Consider the following 27,579-nt stretch of genomic DNA (forward strand, 5'->3'; position numbering starts at 1 on the left):
CTTTGTATTGGTATTGGTATCGTCGATGCATTTCCACCCGCATATATTGGGGTGAGGCGGTATAGCCGCTTTGTGTAGGTTCTTGGTACAGTGGTTATACATCCACCCGCATACATTGAGGTGAGGCGGAAGGGCTGCTTGATTTGAGTTGTGGTATTGTACGTACACCTCTACCTGCATACATCGGGTGAGGCGGCGGGGCCGCTTTGTGTGAAGATGGTTACATAGGATCTCATCTTAAATCCTATAAATGTTGTTGATAGCTTTTAATAAGCTTGCTATGGTTGAGACAGCTATCTATATTATTCTATTGCCGCACTGGTTCATCATAATTATCTTGTATTTCTAAAATTCTTAAATTGGTATTTAGTTTTCATACTAGTACTATTCGACGGTACTAACGTTTCTTTTACCGGGGGCGCTGTATCTTTAAATGGATGCAGGTGGTTCCACAGCAGGAGAGATTGATCAGTGATAGCATTACACCTTTTTCCCAGCTGACTTGGTGAGCCCTACTTCATTCCGGGGTCATGAATCCTTTGTTCTTTGTGTATTTTGTTTGGGGTATAGTCGGGGCCTTATTGCCGGCATTATCATTGTACTCTTCTTTATCTATAGAGGCTCTGTAGACATAGTGTGGATTGTGTATTGGTGTTGGGGAAGACAAAATATGTTATGTTGTGGTTGTATTACTTGTCTATTGAGACTTTAAAAATGATGAAGGTATTGAAAATGAATTGTTATTGTAGACGTGAACACCATTTTGTCTAATTAATGAAAATAGGTATTATCTCCATTTGTGGATGAGTTTGGGTAGAATGAAATCTAATAGGCTTGCTCAGTCGGGTTCACTCGGTTGAGCGTTGGTCGCGCTCCTCGGTTTTGGGGCGTGACAAACTTGGTATCAGAGCCTAAGATTTTAAAGTGTCCTAGGATGTCTCGGAGCCGTGTCTAGTAGAGTCCTTATTATCGATGTGTTGTCGACCACATCTATAATTAGGATGCTACATGGGCATTTAGGAATAATACCCTTCTTTGATATTCTGAATCGTGCGATGAAACTGGTTGTAAAACTGTTCTTCCTCCAACTCGTGCGTTGAGGTTCAAGGTAAGTTTAAATGCTCTTTTGGTTTATTCCAAGTAATGTTGTCATGTGACATGACGAATGGGTAAAGGCCTGAATATTATATAGATGGCACATGTATCATGTTAAATGAATACTATGACCATATGAGACAAGTATATAGTACCATGAGCATACTTTATATGAGAAGAGTGCTAGAAGTGATTACCCACCTCCAAAGAGGCATTGACGTGATTAATGAGACCTTAGCTTAACTAGTACAAGTGGATAGTGTGGGAACCATGTGTATGATTCTAAGATGTAGATTTATTACATTGGCACGTGATTTATGAAAGGCATGGCCTGAAGAGTAATGATAAATGTGTAGGTCTCGCACGGGAGACAAGAAGTTATGAAAGGAGAGTCAATTGAACCCACAATGAGAAGACCCTAGCACTAGGAATGTTATAGTTATAAAAATCCCAGGAATGTGCGAAGTTGTGTTACACTCCAAAAAAATGGATATTGACATGAGGGATGTGAATCACATACCTGTGTGGCTGAATAAGAGTAGAGAACCTATGAGGCTAATACCATGGAGACTTAAATCTTCCTAATAGCCAATAATATACCAGAGGACTAGAGATGTGAAATATGTGTCCCTCAAATTGCTAAATTCAAGACTTATGTCAAAATATTACATTCACCCCAAGTGGTGAAGAAAGGGCCATGGTAAGACTACTTAAATACAATAAAACGAGTAGGGCCATGTAGCTATGATGTTTGGATATTTTGTTGAAGACATGTGTTGTCTAGAAAAGTGGTAAGGGATAACGTGATTCTCTGAAAGGATATGCAAATGATAAACCACTAGTACACCAAGAATGTGGAAGGTTAAGCAATGTAAATTCTTCATATGTAACATTGTACATGACAGGGTCAATGATACTAGAAACTAAGAGTAAGGTTTGTAAAAGGGTTTATACTTGTTAGAGAGTCAGGGACAATAGAACCCAAGGAAGTAATATAAATCAAATGAGAAAGGCTTGCGAGTTCATAGAATGAGTAAATCATGGATTTGCGATTTAGCTAAAGTTCCAAGGCTTTAAGAAAGACAGAACGAGTGGGAGAGATAAATGTGATGTTATAATAACCCAAGAGTGCATCTAGGTTTGATGGAGAGTCTCTTAAAAATCTTACAAGCAAGGAAGTGTTAAGTGATACACGAATGAACACACTTTTCCACGGATATCCCGACAAGTGTCGAGAGATGAATTCCCAACTAAGGGAAAAGACCACGTAACATATGGAAGCGTGCATAGCTATTCACTAACTAGGAAGAATGAGGCGAGAAGAATTGGAAGAAAAATCTATAAATTTAGGTGGCCATGGTTATCGCAAAATAGTTCGTATCAGAATGGTGGACTCGCCTAGAGCACAAGTGTTAATAGAAGATATAAAGGATCAATTGTAATAAAGCCGACTTGAGCGACACTAAATATCAACTAAATGATTTGGAGGGAGTTCATGTCTACATATTACATTGGAAAGTGAGACTACTGGTAATAAAGTGGTGGTGTGATAAACTCAACAAACCAGGCATAATGATACAACGAGTTCATGGGAGGCAGACAAATGTGTGGCACAATAAGGTCGTCAACTATGAATTAAGGGCAAAATGGGATGGGAGTGAATGCTCCAGTCACAAAGGAAATATATTACCAACATATTGTCCAAACCAAAGGGAAAATGTTTGAAACAGATTAAGAGAGGATGAACACTTGTTACGAACCAAACATGTTTAACATGATAGCTCTTAGGCTGCAATACTAGGAAACACTATTGGTGACTACAATACTGGGAATAAGGTGAGTTACTCATCGAGGTTGGAAACAGGTGGACTAAGTCCTACACTTACAAGGAAAACAAGAAGGCGTCGTTGAAGGATTTAGGAGGATCTCAAGTTTTAGAAAAGGCCATGTTCGGGCCAATGACTTTTGTTGAAGTAAATATATATGAAGGGTGTTGATACATGTTTTGGGAAGTATTTAGCAGTAAAGAGGGATCATAAGAATGTTCACGAGGGAAGTAGAGTGGTTTCTTAAAATCCTATAAGACTTATAAGGAGAAAAGAGGGTGGCTAAGAAAGGTATGAGAACGATGTTACTTCACATATTGAGGCAATGCCATGCAGGTTGATGTTATCAGGGTTTGCGTGCAAGCTAGTAAATGTTATTCATTTGAAACAGATGGTCCCATAAGAAAACTGACCTAGTAATGTCTTTTGTTGGGAAATTTGGAAAAAACAAGTTGCAAGTACTAATAAGATTGTAACTGTATCATGGAAAATTTTGTAGAACTCAATTCCTAGGATTTCATATGAAAGAGAAATCTGATATAGATGTTCCACTAATGATGAAATATGGCAAGATGATCATTTATGCCTCTAGGCAACTCTATGCCTCATTTGTCGAATCAATGATGTCGTCACAATGATTAACAATGTCAGCACTATTGGTAGTAACCTTCATGTCTCTTAAGATATAACCTCCTGAAATGCCGTGCTCAAGACCTTGATGGATTTTTGAATAATTTTAGCCAATCTTGAACCTCGTTATTCATAATTATAGAAACCAGTGGGGGTTGAAGGCTCGGACATGTCAAAGAAGCATCATCATCCAGTGATCAAATATAATGGATAGGAAGTTTTATGGTCATATTCAAGCTAGCACATCTTAGAGTGATTATTGGAGGTTTCCAAAGGTTTAGTTTGGGTGTTTGGTGTAGGGATTTAGAGTTGAAGAAAGTGAATGGGCTATTCTAAAGATTTTCTCTATGAATATATTGGGTGAATTGCTAAGGAAGGTAAAGTATGTGTAGTCACATTAGGCCTTATGAAATCTTGAAGGAAATAGTTCAAACTATGAATAAGATGTTTCCCTATTATTATACTTCGTGTACCCGGTATTTCATGTGTCTATGTCTAAGAAGGTAGTTGGAAATTCTTTGTCTATCATTCCGGTGGAAGCTAGAGAAGGTGAAGTTAATGAATAATTGGCTTAGGAGGGGTATCTATTTGTCATCCTTGTTAGATAAAATTGGGAGTTGAGATTGCCTCCGTTAATGTGTTATGACGAATTCGGTAAGTCGAGGAGGCCACCTTGAGGGCCAAAAGTGTTGAGGAAATAAAATGTTCTCACTTGAGTGTATAGTTAAATGATGGTGATTTGAAAGGTACTTTCTATGTGATATAATTTAAATATGTGCAGCTCATGTCCAGATATCACTCTTGATAATATGATGAGATTTGTGATGTTGATATACATGGTAATGCTTTGTAGAGTTGTGGATGTATTGATAGGATGATTTTGGTAATTCTTTAACATGTGGATAAGCCTAGTTACAAGGGAAACTCTGGCAAAATATTTGGAAATTTTGGGAGTTAGTCAAATTGGGGCTGCTCGAATATGGTATGAAACAACCTGAGTAGCGTATGATTCTAATGACGGAATTTTACCCTCATTCGAGGACGAATGATCCTAAGCGGGGGAGAATGTAAGGCCCCGAAAAAATTTTCTAATGATTTAATATTTTAAAGTACGCCAATGGTATTTGGGAATAACGTGTTAGAGTATTAAAGGAGACCCATGGGATAGAACCACATTATTTCGAAATGAAACGTATATGTTTAAGGTGTGTTGAAACATACTAAGGAGTTTTATGAATGGAAAGAATTCGTGTGGAACAAGTAGGATACATTAAGTGGAAAGGATGTCTCAATTCGCACAAGACCCTACTTCAAACGTATGATTCTACCAAAGTATAACGACTTATGAGGTGATATACCTATAACATTAAATCCCTTTGAGTCTAGTTTCTAACTCTTCAAACCGTTTGTCATTCGGACATTCCTACAAGAAGTTATGATCAAATTACCAAAGGCTAGCGGAGGAGCCTGCGGATGCGAAGCATCCGAAGCAGCGTCCGAAAGAGAGGCTGGCAGTGAAGTGCTGCCATAGTGTCCAGGTCCGCATCCGAGCTTCAAAGAGGAGTGAAGTGGGGATGCGAAGCATCCAGGGCCGCATCCGAAACCCAAAAATCTGGGCCTATAAATACAAGGTCGGGGAAGGGGGATATTTTGAGTATTTGAGGGTTAGGGTTCTTGAGGTGAAGGGACGATTTTGAGCTCAAATCAAGTCCAATCAATCAAGGTAAGTTGTTAATGATGTTTTGGGTTTATTATTACTCAATATACATGAGTTCTAACATCATTCTTACATCCAAATACAAGATTTCATCATCAAATCCTCAAGAACACAAAAATCACCAAAGTTGTGATTTTTCAAGATTGAGCTACTAGAGGTAATTTCAATGCTTCAAAATCATTTAATATGAGTAGTTAGAACTATTTGAAGCATTTGTTGCAAGTTTTAATGGTTGAAATATTGTATTATAAAACTCTAGTTCATGACATGAATAGTACTTTTGAGGAAATAAGAGAGAAGATGAATGGTAATCTTGGCAATGAAATTTATGAATACATTGAACCTATGGGATTTGTTACTAATATTGGTCTCATTGGATGTTGTTATTGTAGATTGAAGTTGATTAGTGTAGTGCATCATTGTAGTATCATTAAGGGAATAATTTGAGGTATGTTGGCTAAACCCTTCTTTAAGAATTGGAATTCCCAATATCCTTGTAAGTTCCGAGATGTTGATTATAAATGGAGTATTCCGATAAGTTTTGTGATGAAGATATATGTTCAATTCGTGTTTCAAATGATCTTATCATATTGCATTATAAATTGAGGATGTGTCCCAAACTATGGATAATGTATCCACATGTTATAATTTCTAGTCGTGATTTATGTGAAAGTTATTATGCCAAGTTGTGTAGAGATTGCGACTGTGATGCACCTCCACCCGCATACATTGGGGTGAGGCAGCATGACCACTTTGTGTGGGGATTATGGTATAGAGATTGTGACTGTGATACACCTCCACCCGCATACATTGGGGTGAGGCGGCATGACCGCTTTGTGTGGGGATTATGGTATAGAGATTGTGACTGTGATACACCTCCGCCCGCATATATATTGGGGTGAGGTAGTATGACCACTTTGTGTAGGGATTATGGAATTGTGGGACTGCTCCTCCACCCGCTAATATTGGGGTGAGGTGGTACGACCGCTTTGTGTATAGTTTTGGTATTGTTGTGGCACCACCACCCGCATACATTGGGGTGAGGCGGCATAGCCGCTTTGTGTTGGTATTGGTATCGTTGATGCATTTCCACCCGCATATATTGGGGTGAGGCGGCATAGCCGCTTTGTGTTGGTATTGGGATCATTGATGCACCTCCACCCGCATACATTGGGGTGAGGCGGCATAGCCATTTTGTATTGGTATTAGGATCGTTGATGCACCTCCACCCGCATACATTGGGGTGAAGCGGGATAGCTGCTTTGTGTTGGTATTGGGATCGTTGATGCACCTCCACCCGCATACATTGGGGTGAGGCGGCATAGCCGCTTTGTGTTGGTATTGGGATCGTTGATGCACCTCCACCCGCATACATTGGGGTGAGGCGGCATAGCCGCTTTGTGTTGGTATTGGGATCGTTGATGCATTTCTACCCGCATACATTGGGGTGAGGCGGCATAGCCGCTTTGTGTTGGTATTGGGATCGTTAATGCATTTCCACCCGCATACATTAAGGTGAGGCAGCATAGCCGCTTTGTGTTGATATTGGGATCGTTGATGCATTTCCACCCGCATACATTGGGGTAAGGCGGCATAGCCGCTTTGTATTGGTATTGGTATCGTCGATGCATTTCCACCCGCATATATTGGGGTGAGGCGGTATAGCCGCTTTGTGTAGGTTCTTGGTACAGTGGTTATACATCCACCCGCATACATTGAGGTGAGGCGGAAGGGCTGCTTGATTTGAGTTGTGGTATTGTACGTACACCTCTACCTGCATACATCGGGTGAGGCGGCGGGGCCGCTTTGTGTGAAGATGGTTACATAGGATCTCATCTTAAATCCTATAAATGTTGTTAATAGCTTTTAATAAGCTTGCTATGGTTGAGACAGTTATCTATATTATTCTATTGCCGCACTGGTTCATCATAATTATCTTGTATTTCTAAAATTCTTAAATTGGTATTTAGTTTTCATACTAGTACTATTCGACGGTACTAACGTTTCTTTTACCGGGGGCGCTGTATCTTTAAATAGATGCAGGTGGCTCCACAGCAGGAGAGATTGATCAGTGATAGCATTACACCTTCTTCCCAGCTGACTTGGTGAGCCCTACTTCATTCCGAGGTCATGAATCCTTTGTTCTTTGTGTATTTTGTTTAGGGTATAGCCGGGGCCTTGTTGCCGGCATTATCATTGTACTCTTCTTTATCTATAGAGGCTTTGTAGACATAGTGTGGGTTGCGTATTGGTGCTGGGAAAGACAAAATATGTTATGTTTTGGTTGTATTACTTGTCCATTGAGACTTTAAAAATGATGAAGCTATTGAAAATGAATTGCTATTATAGACGTGAACACCATTTTGTCTATTTAATGAAAATAGGTATTATCTCCATTTGTGGATGAGTTTGGGTAGAATGAAATCTAATAGGCTTGCTTAGTCGGGTTCACTCGGTTGAACATCGGTCGTGCTCCTCGGTTTTGGGGCGTGACATTACAAATCACGACCGCACGGACAACTCACGTGCCAATATCATTAGTACCTCATATCTACATGGACAACTCACGTGCTAAGAGAGGGATAATATCTCATAGCCGCACAGATAATTCACGTGCCAATAGTAAAACTCTCACACGGAAGGCAAGTATACGATAATACATGTAAATGATCAATAAACATCAAGGTTCATCTTCTTAGACTGATATAAGTGACTAATTACGGTGTATGCTTGTGGAAGTGTTTTATCACGACTCGAGTCAACAAGTAAGATCAGAGACAACGAATGGTACATAGGAAACAACACAACAAAACGTAAAATGCATGACTCACACAAGGTAAGCACACCACTACACAAATATTATCAACAGCAATGCCCTCAGGCCATCATAAGTCATCACAAATCATCCCCGACATAGCCCCCTTTGTCTCGTCACGTGCGCAACAATAAAATGAATGCCCGCCTTGTCTCGCCACACGCTCATAATAATACTCCCACCTTGTCTCGTCACGTGCGCAAACCCACATATATAGCCTTCCTTGTCATGCCGCATGTACAAATATTAATAATAACAATAGCACAGAAAACTCAATAATGGTTTCAAATAAGGATAACCCAACAATGAGAGAGATAATGGGTAACAAAGATATTGAATGAGAATAACTCAACAATAGGAGAGACACATGTAACAATGATTTCAGATAAAAATAACTCGATAATAGGAGAGATAACACGTAGCAATGATTTTAAATAAGAATAACTCAACAATAAGAGAGATAGCATGTAACAGTGAATTTCAAGTAAGGATAACTTACAATGGAAGAGATAACATGTAATATTGATTTCAAATAAGGATAGATCAACAATGGAAGAGATAACACGGCAATAAAAGATGCAACAACTTCAATTAAAGCATATAAGAGTATATTTGGCAATAAAGGGTAGAACATAAACTAATCAACTTCAAATGAGGCATGTAAGGGTAAATTTAGCAATGGAGGATATAACATGATAAGGCAACTTCATTTTAATGTGCATAAGAAACCTAAGAGTCTAAAATGGTCAAATTTTCACATATAAGTCGTGTACGCATTCTTCACCTCGTGTACACGTCTTTCACGTAGTTCAAACAGTGCAAAAAAATCAATCCCTACGAAATAGTTTTTCCACACAATGTTAGGCAAGATACTTACCTCAAATGCCTTCAATTAATACTCTAAAATAGCTTTTCCTTTACAATTCACCTCCACTCGGCTCAAATCTAACCAAAATCGACTTAATAACATCAAACAACGCAAGATAAATCAATTCTAATAAATAAAGCTATGATCTTTACAAAATTCCTCAAAAGCCAACTCCGGACTCACCCGGTCAAAATTTGGGTCCAATAGTAGATTTCGACTACCCATAACCCCACGAGTTCATATATGTGATTAGTTTCAAAACCCGAGTCCAAACTGACTCTCAAAATGCAAATTCTTATTTTTCAAACACTTGACAAAGTTTCACAAATTTTCACTTTGATTGTCACAATTTTGATGTTAAAACTCACATATAATCATGTAAAATAGTCATAAATTGAACAAAATCGCTTACCCAATAATTTTAGATAAAAATCCCTTTTCAAAATTATCTCCTACCGAGTCTAGGGTTCAAAAATATGAAAATGAGACTAAAAATCTTGTCCCTCAACTTTTTGTCTAGGCGCAGGTGTCGCAAATGCGACCTGGGGTTCGCAAATGCGAACCCCGCAAATGCGAAGAAATTATCGCAAAAGCGAAACTCTTCTCATCCCTGTTGTCATCGCAAATGCGGTGGCTGGTTCGCAAATGCGAACATTGGACCATCGCAAAAGTGATAAGGATGATCGCAAATGCGATCACTCCTAAGCCCAGCTCCCCTTCAGTTAGGCGCTGTCACGGCACCGATGAGAATTTGAGTCATGATAGTGTCCATCTTTTAAAACAAACTAATAAGAAATAGTGTCAATCTTTTTTAAACAAAGGGAGCAATTATTAAGGTATTGTACTAAGTTTCATTTATGATACAAGATCAAAAAATCATTAAATTTCAAATCAAATGTAATCAAGTCTAATTAGCATCATTTTCCCTTTTTGTGATAAAGTGAGTACTACTCGATCTGTTCCAATTTATGTGAACTTGTTTGATTGGACAAGGAGTTTAAGGAAATATGAAAACTTTTGAAATTTGTGGTCCTAAACAAGTCAGAAAGGGATCCAGAATATTTGTGTGGTTATAAAAGGTTCTCATTAAGGGTAAAATTGAAAGTTCAAGCTAAATTATTTCCAAATTTAGAAATTGGTCATTTTTTTTTTGGAACAGACCAAAAAGAAATAGGTTCATATAAACTGGAATGGAAGGAGTGGTATAAAATTTGAACTAGATCCCAAAAAACATGCGGCAGGCTAGTACTGGTGCTTTTGGTAATGCTTTTGGAATTTTTACACAAATAACCCGTCATATTCATTATTTATTTTTTCTAGCCATATACATTCATTATATATAATTATACCTATATAATACATAAATTATTTATATATTATACCTTCACCAGCTATTTTTAGTTTAAGCAATTTGGTTGGGCGGCTATTTAGGTTAGTTCTTCAATGTTTTTCCACACTACAAGAGAATCAATCCACATAATTTATTACATTCCCTTCAAAATGTTACTCTTTTACATGGTTGGTAATCTCGCTAATAATGTCTTTTTCTTCTGAAAGTTCAAACTTCTGAGAAAACTCTTTATTGCACCTTAAATGATATTTCTAAGGCGTGCTACCTTTTATTAAGTGACTAGTAATCACTATTCTTTCTTCTTGAGATATCTTGTGATTGTAAGATCTCCAATAACTATAAGGGATTATTACATATATATTGGAATCAAGGTGAGTAACGTTTTTTCTATATAAATATTTGCTATTGATTATTACTTCTTCACTCGTACATAGTCTCTTTCGTATCAAAAAGGCAATCATTTGTTTTGACAAAAGAAGATTTAAACGTAATCAATCGTTTATTATCAAGTACTCTCCATTTTTCTTTTTCTTTGGTTGAACAATCAGTTGTTAGAATAGTAATCCTATTATCATAGTACCTAAAATGTTAGGAGGACTTCATAATGCATGTGCAATTGAGCCCAAACGTATTCTTTTTATTGTAGTTCAGTTTGGTTAAGTCTAAACTTAAATGACATTAACTCACATTTTTAGAATAAAATTCAAACGTTTAAAATCACCTGAACTATAGAAATATTTAATGATAAATAAATTGCTTTTAAACTCTGAAGAACAATCATAATTTTTACTTTTCAAGTCGAAAATTAGAACAATCGGTTTAGATTCATCCGTTAACGAAAAAGAACATGAACGATCTGGAATGTTACTTTTTAAATAATACGTAAATCAACATAAGATATTATCTTTGGCTTGAATTCAATTTGGATTTAACAAATTAACTTGAAAAATTATAATCACTAAAATACAATATACGTACTATCACTATCAGAACGACATGTTTTCGCATGAGCAAACCTTGCCAAAAATTCTCTACTTATTTTTTCTTTCAATTCAAATAACGACATGACTATGACGTTCCATGGTAAAGTGGCAATAATTGTCCTTTTGTTCGTGGTGTATCTTGATTCTAAGATTTAGTTCACCTCAAATAACGACAAGGTAACTTTAAGTAATTGTTTGAATTAAAGGAGTGACTAGTGGAGATTTTTCGTGTTAAAGAGTAGTTTTGCGAAGAATTCCATTTAACCATTGCGTATTAATTATTCACAATGATGCTTAACCTTTTCTCAGCTTTTTATATCCGCGGTGCTTAACCTATTTGTAATGAGTTGTTGGAGACAACAATTAAATACTAGTATATGTTTTTAATGTTGTAAATGGCGAATGATATGTTTGAAACGAAGACAAGTCAATATCAAATGTTCAATGCTTTTGTTAGTACATTCGTCAACAGTCGGTTGCTATACAACTGTATTCAGTTCTTTTCTTTTACTTCGATAATGAACTACTATTGCTATGCACCATAAATACCCAAAAAAAACAAAACAATTTTATCAGTACCATATAAAAAAAATATGAAGGCGCTGTTTTGTGTATTCTTTCAGGTTTCAAGGGGCAGCGGAAGGATAACACAACTCATTAATTGGATAAAATTGCAGTCTTATCTCATAAATCCCCCAGTTAATCAATAATCAACAGGGAGTAGATAACATACACATGCATGGGCAAAACTGGGGATTTTTTGCAGCTGCAAACCATTATTATCTACATCCTCCAAATCAATCTGGCAAATTTAGCGTAGAATGGATAATCTTAGACCTATAAACCAGAGATACACCCTTAAATGGTCTTAATGCAACTTTCAAGGGCAGTGCGAATGGTTTATTTAAGCACCTGTTAATATCCCAGTTCAGAAGCATATTGAGGCAAGCTCGACCAACCAGTTTAAACACTTGGCTGTGTAAGATCTCAATCTTCCATATAAACCAAAAAAATAAAGTACAACGAAACAAATACCACAACAGAAAACAGCAAGAGACCGTAAAAATTAACCTCCCTGGTTGTAGCTCAGCAATCATTGGACAACAATGGATTATCTTATCATTTTACAATATCGTAAGGCGAAACATTGATGCAATATTTCCCCCGTGAGCCATAAACTTCTTCCGCTACATGGGTTCACAGCGTTGGCACAAACTTCCCAGTAAAAGCACAAATAACTGCATGACTAGTTATAACAGCAACCAGCTGCAAAAAAAAACATAAATAAAGGCATTCTATACATATTCAAGCTGGTAAAAAGGAGGTTCGTCGACTTTCTTTCTTTGTGATCTTGGTTTTACTCTCTACAAGAAATGTACAAACTCTCATGAAGAACAATAAAATGAGTATGGACTAAAAGGACCAATCTGTGAAAATCAAGTGTTAAGGGAAAAAATCAGAACAAACAACAGAAGCTTTGATCACTAAATAGAAGTGAGAACTATATCGAAGGAAAAATAAACAGTGCAGAAACCAGTCACTTTCACATGCTCCCAGCTCTGCCAGGAGTAGTTTTGGATGACTTGAACTTTGAAATGTCAACAAGATCCCCAAATAGTTTGTCTTCCGGCTTTGAGGGCTTTCCAGATGGTACATATGAAGGAGTTGAAACTGGATAGGACGAATTATTTAGGACGCCATCATCCCTCACGGAGAGCCCAGACATTCTCTGGTTAAGAAATTGAGTGTTCTGTGGTTGGGCATAACCGTAGCCATAACCAGCCATTTGGTTGCCATACATTTGCTGAGAATACATATAACCCATCTGCCCAGATGGCATTTGTTGTGGAAACATACCCATCAATTGCCCACCTTGCATTGGTTGAGGTGACAAGCCTACCATCTGATTGCTTTGCATAGTCTGGTTCAGCATGGCGGGGTGTCCACCAGTGATCTGATGTGCATACATACCATGGGCATATGAACCACCAGCTAATTGCTGGCTGTTAGCTGCCACCAGCTGATTATTTTGCATTGATAAAGCATTTGGACTACCAGCCATTAGCTGATTGTTGTGCATTGGTAGAGCATGTGGACTACCTGGCAACAACTGATTATTTTGCATTGGTTGAGCATGAGGATTCCCTACCATTTGGCCATTCTCAGCTGCCTCAGCTTCCCATGGAGGTGGTGGAAAAGAACTACTGCTTTGACCACCTAATCAGGAATTGGACTAGCACTACGTGAGTAACTATTCAGAAACTCAATGAGCAAGACGGGGCTTAGAATTCAGGCAATCCATAAGACTTCATCAGAAATTGCAAGGGGTTTTACACGTGACAGATATCAGTTTCAAACCTATGCCTCTATGCAAGCATAACTCGTATGAGTGTTCGCTAATATTAAAAATACTCCCACCATTCCAATTTTTATGGCACTATATAATTATTAGTCCGTTCCAAAAAGATTGGCACCTTTCTAAATTTGGAAACAATTTAACTTAAACTTCTCATATTACCCACAGTGAGAAGTTTTAGATGTTATGTTTAAGACCACAACTTTCAAAAGTTTCATGACCACAATAAATATTATGGCATGTTTAAGATCACAAGTTTTAAAAGTTATCATTTTTTTCTTAAACTTTCTTACCAGTCAAATTATGCCAAACAAATTGGAACTTAGGGAGTAGTTGCTAGGTCTATTCAGATAATAGACAGACATATAACAGGGAGGACAAAATTTGATCTACAGGACACATTTCCAACTGTATACGCAAAAAGAATGCAGGCAGAATGACAAAGAAATGCACCATAAACCGGAGAAGATGACTGCTGTTGCTGTGATATCTGTCCGTTCCACGCCGCATTAGAGCCTTGTGTATAGGTTGTTACAGGGGCACTTCCATTTGGGTACAAAGATGGCTGGGTAGGATTGAAACTCTGTTGTTGAAACTGAGGGGATGAAGGATGCGTCTGCCCAACTGAATATAGAGATTGTGAGTTGCTGGGTGGTGAAAACATGTCAACAAGAGCAAGGGCATTCTGCTGTGAAACAGGACTTGCAGGCTGAGGTTCTCCACCAACAGGAACAAGAGCCAGTGCATCCGCAGCCGTAGGCAAGCTAAAGTCATCTCCACTCAGAAGATCAATTTTCGGGCCAACATTTGCTGTTGTTGATGGACTGCTAGCTGATGGAGGAGCTGGAAGAAGCAACTGTGTCCCTAAGCTAGTACTTGAAGTAGATCTGAAAAGCACACCAAGTGACTTAGATGACAAAATTGGTTCACATCTAACTAAGACTCAAAAACTAAAATGAATGCCCAGGATTCCCATCATTTTCCCCCTTTTCTTTGGGGGAAGGGGAGGTAAAAGCATATTAAAAGTACAATCACCTAGCACTGAATAGGAAAATGCTTGCTCGGTAATTCTCCATCACTCTTGTAATAGCAGACGACTAAGGACTTCTGAACCTTGATAAAATCCTAATCTAATTGATAGTAACTTAAGGTCACTATTTTTAGGCAATTAACAATTTAAGATATCAATCTAGAAAATCAATGTATACTTTTTTAAGCTATAAGCTTTCTCATATACTTAACCAATCATCATTCATTTTGCTAACCAAAAACCAATCATCAAAAGAAACTGAAAATCAAGCATATTGACTGGGTTTTTTTTTTTTTTTTTTTTTTGGTGTCCGGTTCGGACATACAGACGGAGGACGATACAGTTAATAGTCACGACTAAAGAGAACACATTTACCCTTGGTCTGACTGTCTGCTGTCTCCAGTATCAATAAGAGGAGCATCAACATTTACAAGTGATTGAACTGAATCAGATTTTGGTTTTTCCACTTTAACAGAAGTTCCTGCAGCAATAGCTTCATGTTTGGCCAATACACGCTGCAATTCATCATTCAGCGCTAGCCCTTGACAAAGCAGTGATTCATCCCTGCATCAAGTGAATGTAAGGATCCACAGGAATCACAACCAGATGGTGCATAATAAAGATGGAAGAGCATAGAGGAATGATTTGGAGAGAAAAATATCATGGTCAGTCCAGTACATTTGTAATGCTTGATCAACTATTGTTCTCCTAACTAAAGTACTAGAACTTTTACTGCAAAAATAACTGACAGCACATGGCACTAAAAATGTTCAGCCTTTAGTTTTATTCCCAGTAACGACTTACCCAACTCTTAAACAGATACTTACTTAATTGACATGATTTTTACTTCATATGATTACTAAGTTATAGTAGCTTTTTAAATCTTTATCCAAATAATAAGTGTTTGATTTGAGTTATATTCTATTGCATAACATTTTTTTCTCACTTCATTAGCGCCTTTCTTCACTAATAACCCCCACAATTTGATTGTTTTTTGTGCTTAAAGTCCCACCAGGCCCTGGCACTTTTCTACACTTTTGCCTTTGACACTTACATTATCAAAAGGCCATGAAGTAATTGTTATCACATACCTGTTCCACCACTCCCACCAGTTGGAGTCGTGAAGTGCCTATCAAATTAGAGAATCCCAAAGACTATCAACACTATAAATTGTGTGATTATCTCACCTAAAAGCTTAAACTATTGAATAGCGCATTTTTACTTAATGAAGTCCTCAACACGCCCCGTTAGGTGCGAAACTGATTCTTATTCATGAGCCAAGCACATGAAAAAATTTCTTGATAATAGGTGTTGGTGAGACTCGGAACCAGAACCTTTGCCTGCTCTGATACCAGATTGAAGCGTGTGACCATTTCACCTAAAAGTTTAAGCTTTTAGAGAGAGCACACTTTATTTACTTAATTATTTCCTCAAGAAGCACCATGTATAACAAACTAATTATGACACATCTATGTCCTAGCAAGTGTGTTTTCCTAGTCCATTCAAAACTTTAAAGTTGAATTAACTGACACCCTGTTACAGAGGCCATTTCCTTCTTAAGAGGATGATGTGGGCTAGTCGTACTCTATAGCGAGGGGTATAATTAACAGTCAACATGTGATAGGGGTTTCTCTGCTTCCAAAAACCTAAACGGTTGATCCAACCTAATGATCCAACCTAACCAATCGTGTTGTTTTATTTGGTTCAGTTAACACAACTTTCTCAGATTTGATTCTGAAATTTTAGTCGTTTGGAGCATCTGTTGAGCCCATGGTATTCAGAAATCTAGTTCCTCTCCCAATCAGCTCCACTTCATCTATATGAATATAGTACCAACAACAACTAAAATTTTGACAAATCTATCAAGATATCTCGAGAAAGGCACTTAATGAGAAGTGGTCAAGAGTAAAACAAGGCCTTACGTAGTCGAGTTTACAAGGTGTACCACTCTTTGCTTGTAGGTACGACATTGTTCCACCAAATCAACAATCACCTCTTGTTTCAGTCCCTGTAACCCGACAGGTAAATACATTCTCAGAGAACAAAGAACGTCAACTCAGCCAAAAAAGACAGATAAAATTTCAACCAAAAATAAGATAAAAACCAAAGTTAGGAACGTTCAACCCCAAATACCCAGCACTCTACTTAGAGGTAAATATTTCTCTACAACTGGCCTGCCCAATTTGCATCCGAGTAAGAATATCTTAATTGTTGAATGATACCCTGAATAGATGATATAAACAAGACTCTACCTCTTTGTTTTCCGGATCTAATGCACTCAGCATTTCAGCAAGGACATCCATGATACCACGTGCATTCTGGATCTCTGTCAAGCTAGCAACAGAAAAAGAAGACAATGAACATTAACTACCAAAGCAAGCCTAGCAGACGAAAGATATGCAATAAAGATATCAGGTGTCATTCACCAGCAGCTGCAAATCATCCCCCCACCCCCCCCAGGAAACAGAAATGTCTCATCCACCATAACAATATAATATGGATGGGGGTATAACACACAAGTTTGTGTGAAGATTGGCATACAGATTGCAGATTCAGAAGTAAAGAGAAAGAAATCATAGCAAAATGAATTAAAAGTCTAACTTCATTCCAGAGTTAGAAATAAAGATTCACCTCAAGGTTGGATATTCAGCCTCTGCAGAAGACTCAGCTGCTTCCTGTCCGGATTCAGGATTCCGTAGATTCTGTGGGTATGAAGCCAGTGGATGTGTTTGGGGGGGTGTGAACACTGGGGCTGATCTCTCAGATCTCTGAGGGAATACAGCTCCAATGCGCTGAAATGTAAAGCAATATGTCTAAAACTCCATTTTGAGAAGGAAAGGTGATGCTAAAGGAATAACATGACATGACTAACTGTGAATTAACAAACTACATGTGGTGGAAGCTGGAAGTTTGGTTCAATAAGCATCTGTATTGGAATTTTAGCGACCATTGTACTGTTTGGAGATATGCAGTCCCCCAACAACTTCTGCAACTGGGCCCTATACCAATTAGTTGCTGATGGGGTGATCTTTTAGAAAACTAAACTATCATACTCATCAAAAGACCCAGTTTCTTTTCCAAATTGTTTTAAGACATATTAATGACATTAACTATTATCAAATGATGCAGATACACAAATTAAAACCAGTAAGAAGAATTACCAGCAACTCCTGGTATGCTCCATAAAATTGTGGGTATCTTGCCCTTGGTCCTCCAAATGCTTCTTGCCATGTGTCTATCAAAATTAATACTTTTTCCTTGACATGCAAGTCGGGTTGCTGTTACAAAACAGTATATATAGATGCCTTAACTTTATGAAGAGAGAAAAACGTCCAAAAAAGACATACGGGAGTTTGAGAGTCGGCAAGAAGTCACCTTCTTTTTTACAATTTTCACCATCTCATGAAGGAGATCTTTCTCAGCAACATGCATATGGACAATATCCCCACAATTCTTCACAATTGTTTCCAACAGCTGAAAAATGGAAAGTCAAATTATCTAATGTCCAGTCAACTTTTTGCTTTGATAGGCTGGAGTTCTGACTTTTGAGCTTAAAAGAAGGTTGATTTCGGTAATCCTTTATGGATTTAGAATCTTCTTTCTTTATTGTTTTATTGATCTTTAGAATCATAAAAAGATAACATGAAATTTCAGACTCTCATAAAGGTCACAGTGCTAAAGAAGCAAAAAAGTCTCACGAAGCATGAAGATATGGAAAACCATTCCCATTTGTATATTCTGGACCACATGGCTGGAAAGAAATAATGCTTACTTTGAAGGAAAGAGAAGCCATATATAAGATAAAAAGCAAACTCTCACAGTTCCGAGCCTCCAACAACTTCTTCGTGAGGAAAGGTACTTCTTTTGGTTTGAATAGGGGGTTGTCCTTTTTTTGGTTGAAGTGGCCACGATTTTGGTCGTAGTCAGTTTAAACCCATAAACCCAGGTCCACTAGTATTTTTGGTGTAAAAGTAGTACATTAGAGAGTATGAATCAATATCTGGGTTTTTTGTATTTGCCGGAACGGAACATATAGCTTAGTTGTTTTTTTATAAGACATATAGCTTAGTTGTTGTTTGGGTAGTTGATTGGTCCTGTACTGTTTTTGCGCCATCTTGGTACGTATTTAATAAAAACCCTACCTTATCAAAAAAAAGGTCACACTGCTAATGAGGGGACATCTAGGCAACTAAAGACTTTTAAAAGTTAAAGCTTGATAGGTAAAAATATGTGTCTATTTGTGCCAAAACAAGTCTATATTGAGATACTTCATAGAGTTTTTGCATGAATATTAATTGTTGTGTCCAACTCTTGCAAGGATTTATGAGAAGTAAACTAACAGATGAAAGGACAAGTTTGATGAATATTCCAAGCTGAAGATAAGAATGTGACTAACTGCTGCTGATGGATTTAGACCGCTGCAGCACCCTCAACTTCAAGAAGATAAATGACTTTCCAGGCAGTGAGTTAAAGAAAGAATGCCTGCTGCAGTGCATAGATGAGCTGGAACAGCCACTGCTGCAGAGGCTTTTATACTGCTGCAGTGCCTCATATTTAAAGAAAAGTCGCATCATCGAGTGGTGAACTGGAAAGGAAGACCACTGCAAGCTGCAGCGCTCCTGACACAAGCTTGCCAGCCGCTGCAGCGGCCTCATAGTCATCAGCTGCAGCACTTGAGCAGAAAGTTCCGTACCAAGAGTATAACCCACTAAACCCAGCTGCTGCAGCGGCCAGTTTGGCATCCGCTCCAGAGCCCCTGGACGCTGATGCAATTACTCAGACGCAATTCTAGTCAATTTTTTTTTTGTTGGGGGAGGGGGGGGGGGTGATGGTCTAAATAGAAAATCTCATCACCCTGGAAAGGGACTTTGGAAAAGAGGCAGAGCCTAAAGATTGAAGCTTCACTCCTTCAACCCCAAGATCAACAGATTCCAAGAGGAAAAAGTGCAGATCTGTGAAACTTTTCATCAGATCTTTCTTCTTCTCATGACCTTTTCCATATCTATTTATGTATTCTGTATTTGAACTCCACTATGGAGTAAATCTTTTTGTTGGGATTTTGATGGATCTTAATGTTTTAAAGTAAGGTTTAATTAGTGTTGGCAAAAGGCTCACTTAAAGCATGCTTAATCCCTGAAGCTCGGTGAAACCGCAAGTTGTGTGCTTTGCCTCACTTAGTTAGCCCTTTAGTATCGGCCAAGGTGCTAAGGAGTGCACCTCTTCACGGACTCTTTTTGAGTGCACAACACTGGAACATAAATATAGTTGAAAAATTCATATATAAATTGTTAAGAAAACCCTTTGCCGAACTTCTAGTTATTAGGAACAAGAAATTAGAGCTCTCCGAGGAAAAATTTAAGAAAGAACATTTCTCAAATTAGGAATAAGAAATTCGAAATTTAGAATAAGAAACCTATCCACTAAAAACTTAAAACTACATCTTTTCTTCTAAATCAAAATTTGAAATGGTCTTTGAACTTGATTGACATGAGTTTTACTTCATATATGTAACTTCATTGTAGTTCTTTTTCATTCTTTTGCTCAAAAAAGTACCATTTGTTCTATACTCTATAGTTACATTTTGCAGCATTGCATTTCTATTCATTATTCTTTTCATAAGCACTTTGCACTATTGCCTACGCTTTAACTTTGTTTTGCACTTAACCCCCGGCGTTTCTCACTTTTGACTACTCTGAGTTTAATCTTTTCATTCTTCATTCATGCTTGTATGAATTGACGTATCATTTACAAATCCATTAATGATTTTGGTAAGGGCATACAACAACAACAACCCAATAAAATTTCACTAGTGGGGTCTGGGGAGGGTAGAGTGTACGCAGACATTACCCCTAAACCGGAGGGGAAAAGAGGTTGTTTCTGGGAGACCCTCAACTCAGAGACAATAGATCCGTAACAACAACAGAAACCAGACAAATAATATCAACACCGTAAGAGACAGCAAATAAGTGGAAGGGCAATATTAATGATAATAATAGTAAAAATTAAAAATACAAATAAAGATAATGTGATGAAACAAAAACCGCTAGCAGTCCTAGACAAAACACTATTAGACTAGCCGGAACAACAAGAAAAACGCTCGACTACCTCCTAACTTACAACCCTAATGCTCGACCTCCACACCTTCCTATCAAGGGCCATGTCCTCGGAAATCTGAAGCAGCGTCATGTCCTGCCTGATCACCTCGCCCCAATACTTCTTAGGCTGCCCTCTACCTCCTCGTACCTGCCAAAGCCAACCACTCACACCTCCTAACCGGGGCATCTAGGCTCCTCCTTTGCACGTGCCCGAACCATCTAAGCCTCGCTTCCCGCATCTTGTAGTCCATGGGAGCCCCGGCCCTTAGTAATTAGGGTTTGCGATACTTAATTATGAAGTATGTTAATTCTAATTGAAAGAGGAAAACTAATCGAATTTTCATATGGATCTACCACATCATGATTTCCTTTTCCACTAGATCTTAACCAAAAGGGAACGACCGAACGAGTAAATGAATCTAATTGTGATAGTTAAGATAACCAATAGAAGTCTTGTAAAATTCTATAAACCCAACCAATTGATAAAGCTTTTAATGCATTACAAGAATTCAACTAGATGCATAACCGCAAGGAGTTACTTAACTAGATAACTCGTAATAGTTGAATGTAATTGAGAGAGGCATTCATATCAAAGTAAGCTTACTTTCAAACATCAAGTGAAATCAAGATCCCAACCTTGTCTTCATCACATCAATGTTTTCTCATCATTCAAACTTCCCTTTCCAAGTATTCTACTACTTATTTAGTATAGTTCGCTTAGTTGTAGGAAAAGAACTACCATAAAATTGATTTCTCATATAGTAGTTAAGCATACCTATTTTGTTCCGTAAAGAAGCCAATCACGTGGGATGACAATTTGACTTGTTATGAAAGAATCTAATCATCCAACCCAAAGCATAAAGGCAATGGGTGAAAGAGCTCAAGATCATTATAAACCCCGAAACCCTTACACGTTCAATAAGGGACAAATACAACATTTTTTAACACTACATGGATTATTTTTTGTGGCCTTCTTCCGGAGAGAGAGGGAGAGAGAGAGGAGGTTCAATAGGAGTGAGCCAAGAGTCGAGGCAAAGATTAGGCTTGACAAGTTAATGAGTGAACCTACAGTAATATTAGTGGCTCGATGGGTTGAATTGAGAGAGAGGAATCTTGAGCAACTCCACGGCCTAAACTGAGAGAAAGAGAAGCCTAGAGCAATAGAAAATAAAGAGAGAAAGCGGTTGTGAAACAAGCTCACCAATGTTTTGCTCTGATACCAAGTAAAAGAATCCAAACATCCAACTCAACGACTTAAGGCAATAAGTGGAGTAACTCAAGATCATTATAAACCCCTTTGGAAAGTGGAAATTTGTACACAACCTACGAGAGACAAGTGTAGCATTCTCTATCAATTACAAATTCATTTTAAGTTTGGTTAGGTACATATCAAGGCTACCGCTATAAGGTAACAACCACCAAATAAAGTGAGAATTTTCAGGGACATGGATAAAGCCTTACAGGAGTGCAATAAAAAGAAAAAAGTGTTAATCGAGTAACCTAGAGCCAAAACTTTACAACAATACAACTAGCAATACACAGTAATAGCTGATTAGAAATTCTTGAGATGGATAGTGGCATTATATCACCACTCCACCTCAAGGGTACTCCATGATAATGTATATGTGGGTTTTTAAAAATAAAGATCATATAGCATAAATAACCATAAATGTGGTTAACAAGAGAAAAGGAAAAAAGTAATGAACGTGAAACAAATTAACACGAAGAGGTAGCATAAATTTAACAAATTTGTGTGAATGATTGAATGAACATCTACTACACAAAAGAAAGAAAGTAAAAGAAAAACAAAAGGTGGAGACTTAACAGTCCACATGAATGAAGTATTAAAGCATCAATTTTGACGGGTTTAGAAGCTTACTGTAAGAGCAAGAAGTTGGACTTTGGGATTCTTACTACCAAGACGCCTTTTTATTCCTTTCACCACATCTTTGGCTTGCCTGGTAACCCCAAAAAGAACATAAAAGCAGTATCAACTTTAATACCCATATCATCAAGCCAATAACAAGAGAAGAAAAATTAAAAAGGACCAATGGAAAATTTTTGTTAACACTACTACATGATGCGATTGCAATCTAGTTCATTGGATTTCTATTTAATGTTTTTCTTTTATATCATATTATTAATAATAGAAGCACCACAGATGTGCAATATTGCAGAAATTATATACAAGAGGTCTAAAACCATAATAGGTAAGGGTATATCATATTATTAATAATTAGTACCACAGACGTGCAATATTGCAGAAATTATACACAAAAGGTCTAAAAACCACACCGCCAGTTATGCAAAAGAGCTAAGAAAATCTAACATTTGTTTTACGCCATTTAAGGATTCATATTTTTACCAGCAAAGAAAAATTTCAACCACCAGAACCTGAGTTGATAGCCAAGAGGTACATCACTTTCAAAGCATCTTCTACTCCTTTCTCATCCACAATACCCAGATTTCCATTTAATGTATGTAAAATTAATCCTCAATCTGAGTGATGAAATTATCAACTGTGAATATGAGGTGTACTTCTCCGGAGCCAGAAAAAGCCATCAAATCATGGAATATATGTGCTGCACATATTGCTGAAAGGACAGATTCTAAACCACTTTGACAGGCTGCATCGTCAGATGCAATCAAAAAAAAATCCTTTTTTCTTTTTCTTGTTAGATTGTAAGTTTGTCAGATCCACTCATTTTACAAGGCGTACTCAAGATTAAACGAATGCTCTTAATCAAGGTAGTCCACCTAGTTTAGCTTACTGAAAATTGAAACTGAAACTCCAACAAAACAGCAGATGAAAGAACATAATAAGCCAGACTGCTCGTAGCTTTACTTCTGAATCTCAAATTAAATCTGCCCGCTGTTGACCAAGAGAACAGCCTAAATATGCATACTCTCAAGATAGCCAAATAGACAGATATACACTTCCTTTAGAAGAATGTAAGCAAAAATATTATTACTGCAAAAGTTAGATCAGCACTAAAAAAGTGCAGATGTGTACAAAAGTTGATGTTCCATTTACAAAAAGGTTCAAGCTGATAAAGAGCTAATAAAGTCTTATCATATCCTCTTTACCATATGCATTATATAATTTATACCAGAAAGCTAACAGAAATAGGCATCTATATTTTAGCATATGTACCGGCAAAGCTCTCGGTTTGTTTTTTCTTTTTTAATCAGGTACAGTCCAAGCCCTCCCTTCAAAACACCCTAATTCCTTTCTGTCCATACTACCAAAGTACCAAGCAAGACAGGTATATAGACGCTTTTAACACACTGCATAATGTTTAACCCTTGAAGTTGTACGTTCCAGGAATCTTTGATCAACTTAACATTTACATATTTGCCTCCTCATAACATTGGCGTAGAAGTAATTAAACTTGACAAGGAATAAATAAGATAATATACAAAACTCCTCATTTAAAAAACTATAACTTTCAGATAATATAACTTTAAACCTCAGATGGATCCATCGACAAGCAACATCTCCCTGAATACAATTGTAACATGAAACCAAACTGCTTTTGACTTTCTTGAAACAGTGTTAGAGAAAGCGCTCGCTTCCTCGCTTTAAGCGAGAAGCGATGCGAAGCGACTCAGTGCCCACTTCCCCCATGTGAAGCGACTCAGGTAGAAAAAAGCGACCGCTTCCCACTAAAAAGCGAGAAGCGACCAAGCGAAGCGATGCGAAGGAAGCGACCGCTTCTTTGTTTTAAAGAGAAGCCAGGCAATTTAATTAAAAACGAATTTCAGTGTCTTTTATTAAACGAAGGGAGTCTAAAAGGCGACTAGGGTTCTTCTTCTTCTTCAACTTCAACTTCAAGTTCAAGTCTTCAACAGCAAGAGGTATGTTCTGATTTTCCTTCTTCTTCTTCTTCTTCTTCTTCTTCTTCTTCTTCTTCTTCTTCTTTTTCTTTTTCTTTTTCTTTTTCTTTTTCTTTCACTGTTTCAACGTCCAAATAGCAATGAAATGCTAGCGAATTTTTTTTTACCTTCGGTTCTTTCTTTCTAAGTCTTCTCCTCTTCGTTGAGTTTTTCTTTCATTGTTTTTATGCTCATTTTGTGCTGTAATTGATGCTACTCTTTAGTTTTTACATTGAAGTATTGAACATTTGCTTACAGTTACATGTGTTGTCTATGCAATATTTATTTTAATTTTTTTTTTAAAATTCCGCTTCACTTCAAAAAAAGCGAGCGCTTCGCTTCTCGCTTTAAGCGAAATGGGGGTTGTCGCTTTCCTCGCTTCACGCTCTTCACAACACTGTCTTGAAAACTAAAATTCAGAATCTCCAGCTGCCACAACCAGCATTATTATACCTCCTAAAGACATGATGAGAATACATGCAGGGACTTCTTCACGAATTCTTGAAATCAGGAGTTATCTATTTTTTATTATGTAAATTGAAATTACGTCAATAAACCGAGAGTACAAGCAGTTTGGTCCCAGAAGATCATTCTATCTAGCAGGAGCTAATAACACAATCCTTCACTTACTTTTTTGCATAATATCCCTAGTACTCTCCCTGACTTCTTAACCAAACAGGACTTAGTCTAATCAATCACCTCATCAACTTAACAGTTTCTTCAAGAAATTCTCAACACAATTATTATTAGTTTTTTTTTTTTTTTGGTAAATAGGACATTTGCCATTATACTATACATTTAACTCAACGAGCAACTACTTAAGTACTACATTTAACTTCATAATCCAGTTCTAAATCATCCACAGTTAGTGTCAACTCTCTGGTGATTAATAAATCTCAAATCACATAAACTAAAAATAAAATAAAAATAAAAGATAAAAAGAGGCAAAAGTTTTAATATACGCAAAATCATAGATTAAATAGAAGCATCATACGCGGGATCGTGATTGCAAATATCGCAGATCTCGAGATTCATAGCCCAATCAGGACCTATGAGCATGTCGCTCGTTGCTCTTTCCACCATTGCATTGACCATCCTTATTTACTTCTATTCACCTCGAACCAAAAATCTTCGGCTGTCTCCGATCAAAATCACCGGTCAACTCCCCGGCGATATTGCGAGAAAGATTCGCCGGCGAGATTTTCAATCTCCACGCGAATCCCTGAGTTTACGAATCAAACAGTTTTCTAGAATCACACGGCTCTCTCTCTCTCTCACTCACTTTCTCTCTCTTCACTGTGTTCGCTCCTTTTTCTTTTTCTTCCTAGCCTAATTTGGTTGGCTTTTTAATCCATTTCAAAAAGATCAATACATTCCTATTTTTAAAAATTCTTAATATTTGCATTTCTATTTTATCTTAAGGAGATATAAGTGCAGGGATGATTTTTTGTGAAACCTACTATAAATTATTTTTGATATTATATATATTTAATGTTTGATAATGTTACTATCAAAGTCAATATGTGCTTACTCTCTATTCAGTGTGTGCTCACTGCTCACCTAATATCATCTTCTATTTAAATGTGCTTACATTCTATTAGTTATTTTGGCTGCAAATTTATTATTTCACTACATAAGTACTACTAAATAATTTTCTTCATCAAATTTAAATAGATAGTAATAGAGTTGAGGGCTAGCTAACTTTGGTAAGTTTTATACCTCATAGTTGAGGTGGAGGGTTCATAGCATTTCCTTCCATTTTTCCTCCCCTCCTTTGATATACTACCTCCGTTTAAGAAATGAGATAAAATTTTTGAACTTGCGGCGTAAAATGAAGTACATATATTTTGTGTGGGTATAAATCATTGCATAAAGGTAAATTATTTTTAAATAGAGAAAGGGGTCATTCTTTTTTGCACGGACTAAAAAAGAAATAAATTGACATAAATTGAAACGGAAAGAGTAATTAATAATAAATCATCTGAATTTTTTTAATGTAAATATAATATACGCCTTTTTTTAAATTTTGTGCTTAGGATGTCAAATAAATTAGGGTGGGAAAAAAGTTATTAATACAGCAAAAAGGAAAAATTAAGGAATGGAAGACTTTTTAAAAAAGGCATGGAAGAGGCCAAATAGAAGAAAAGGCCAGTAAAGTTCATCTATGTCATGGAATTATTTACTTTGCGTCAGTGGCCGTAAGTTCGGCCGACATTTTTTGATCGGACGGTAAGAACTTGCTTGATAAAGATTCTTCATTGGAAGTGGTCGCGTCACCATCGCATTATTATGCAGCTTTTATAATTGGAAATATTAACTAATAAACCCCTGTGGTTTTTTGGAAATTGTGAAGAAGTCCACGTAGTTTGTAGATACGTACCATTTGGATCTTGTAAAATACTAGAAGGAATTTCTGCTTTTTTTACTCCTTGTCAAGCAGTAAGAATGTTAACACTCTTTTTATGACACAATTAGAAACTAACAGCATCTGAACACACTACTAGTACTAGTTAAAACCAACATTTAAGTTAGACACGTACTCAAAGCGTCATTTGACATTAATACTTGGGCATGTCATATTATTATGCGTTTTGGAGTGCTCGATTTGTCATTTAATTTATGACTACAGTATCTCATAAGTAATTTTTATTTATCGGCCAAGATAAATCATACTATATATTATTGGACATTGGTTTCCAACTTTTTAAAAGAATCTATCAATTTATATTCAGACTTGGTCATCTTTTGCAGAGCAATTTGTATATTATTGGCTTCACAGAAATTCTCCTTTTCCCTATCTTCCATTTTCTTACGTTCTTTCTTCTTCTTTTCATACGTCGAACATAAAATTTATTGATTTTTTATAGAGTTGATACCCTAAAATCTCATAAATTATCACGTTTTTGTCCATATATTACTTAAACTATTCAGTGTCTC

The 27,579-nt window shown here is 37.1% G+C and overlaps 1 protein-coding gene across 2 annotated transcripts; it reads right to left on the bottom strand.

Annotated features, from left to right (window-relative positions):
• Positions 1-12,596: 12,596 nt before the first annotated feature.
• LOC107773767 (TOM1-like protein 9) lies at positions 12,597-26,195 on the bottom strand. Of its 2 annotated transcripts, none has more exons than XM_075246233.1 (10): positions 25,637-26,195; positions 22,646-22,724; positions 18,047-18,145; positions 17,833-17,949; positions 17,303-17,463; positions 16,924-17,005; positions 16,594-16,679; positions 15,047-15,235; positions 14,095-14,528; positions 12,597-13,502 (listed from the first exon to the last, which is right to left on the bottom strand). In XM_075246233.1, exons 1-10 carry the CDS (start codon positions 25,735-25,737, stop codon positions 12,829-12,831), a joined length of 2,022 nt encoding a protein of 673 aa, XP_075102334.1. In that variant the 5' UTR covers positions 25,738-26,195; the 3' UTR covers positions 12,597-12,828. The 2 variants fall into 2 exon arrangements, with proteins under 2 accessions (XP_075102334.1, XP_075102335.1); XM_075246234.1 differs by lacking the exon at positions 25,637-26,195 and adding an exon at positions 23,132-23,270.
• Between the last annotated feature and the right edge of the window lie 1,384 nt (positions 26,196-27,579).

Source organism: Nicotiana tabacum, chromosome 23, assembly GCF_000715075.1.
Source record: "Nicotiana tabacum cultivar K326 chromosome 23, ASM71507v2, whole genome shotgun sequence".
Lineage (NCBI taxonomy): Eukaryota > Viridiplantae > Streptophyta > Magnoliopsida > Solanales > Solanaceae > Nicotiana > Nicotiana tabacum.

Bases quoted from the DNA above. Each gene is read 5' to 3' on its own strand.
- LOC107773767 (XM_075246233.1), bottom strand. From the start codon at position 25,737: ATGGTCAATGCAATGGTGGAAAGAGCAACGAGCGACATGCTCATAGGT. The intron at 22,725-25,636 runs GTATGATGCTTC...TGGGGTTACCAG, and splicing joins ATTTGCAATCACGATCCCGC to GCAAGCCAAAGATGTGGTGA. The intron at 16,680-16,923 runs GTAGAGTCTTGT...GTCGGGTTACAG, and splicing joins TAGATCCGGAAAACAAAGAG to GGACTGAAACAAGAGGTGAT.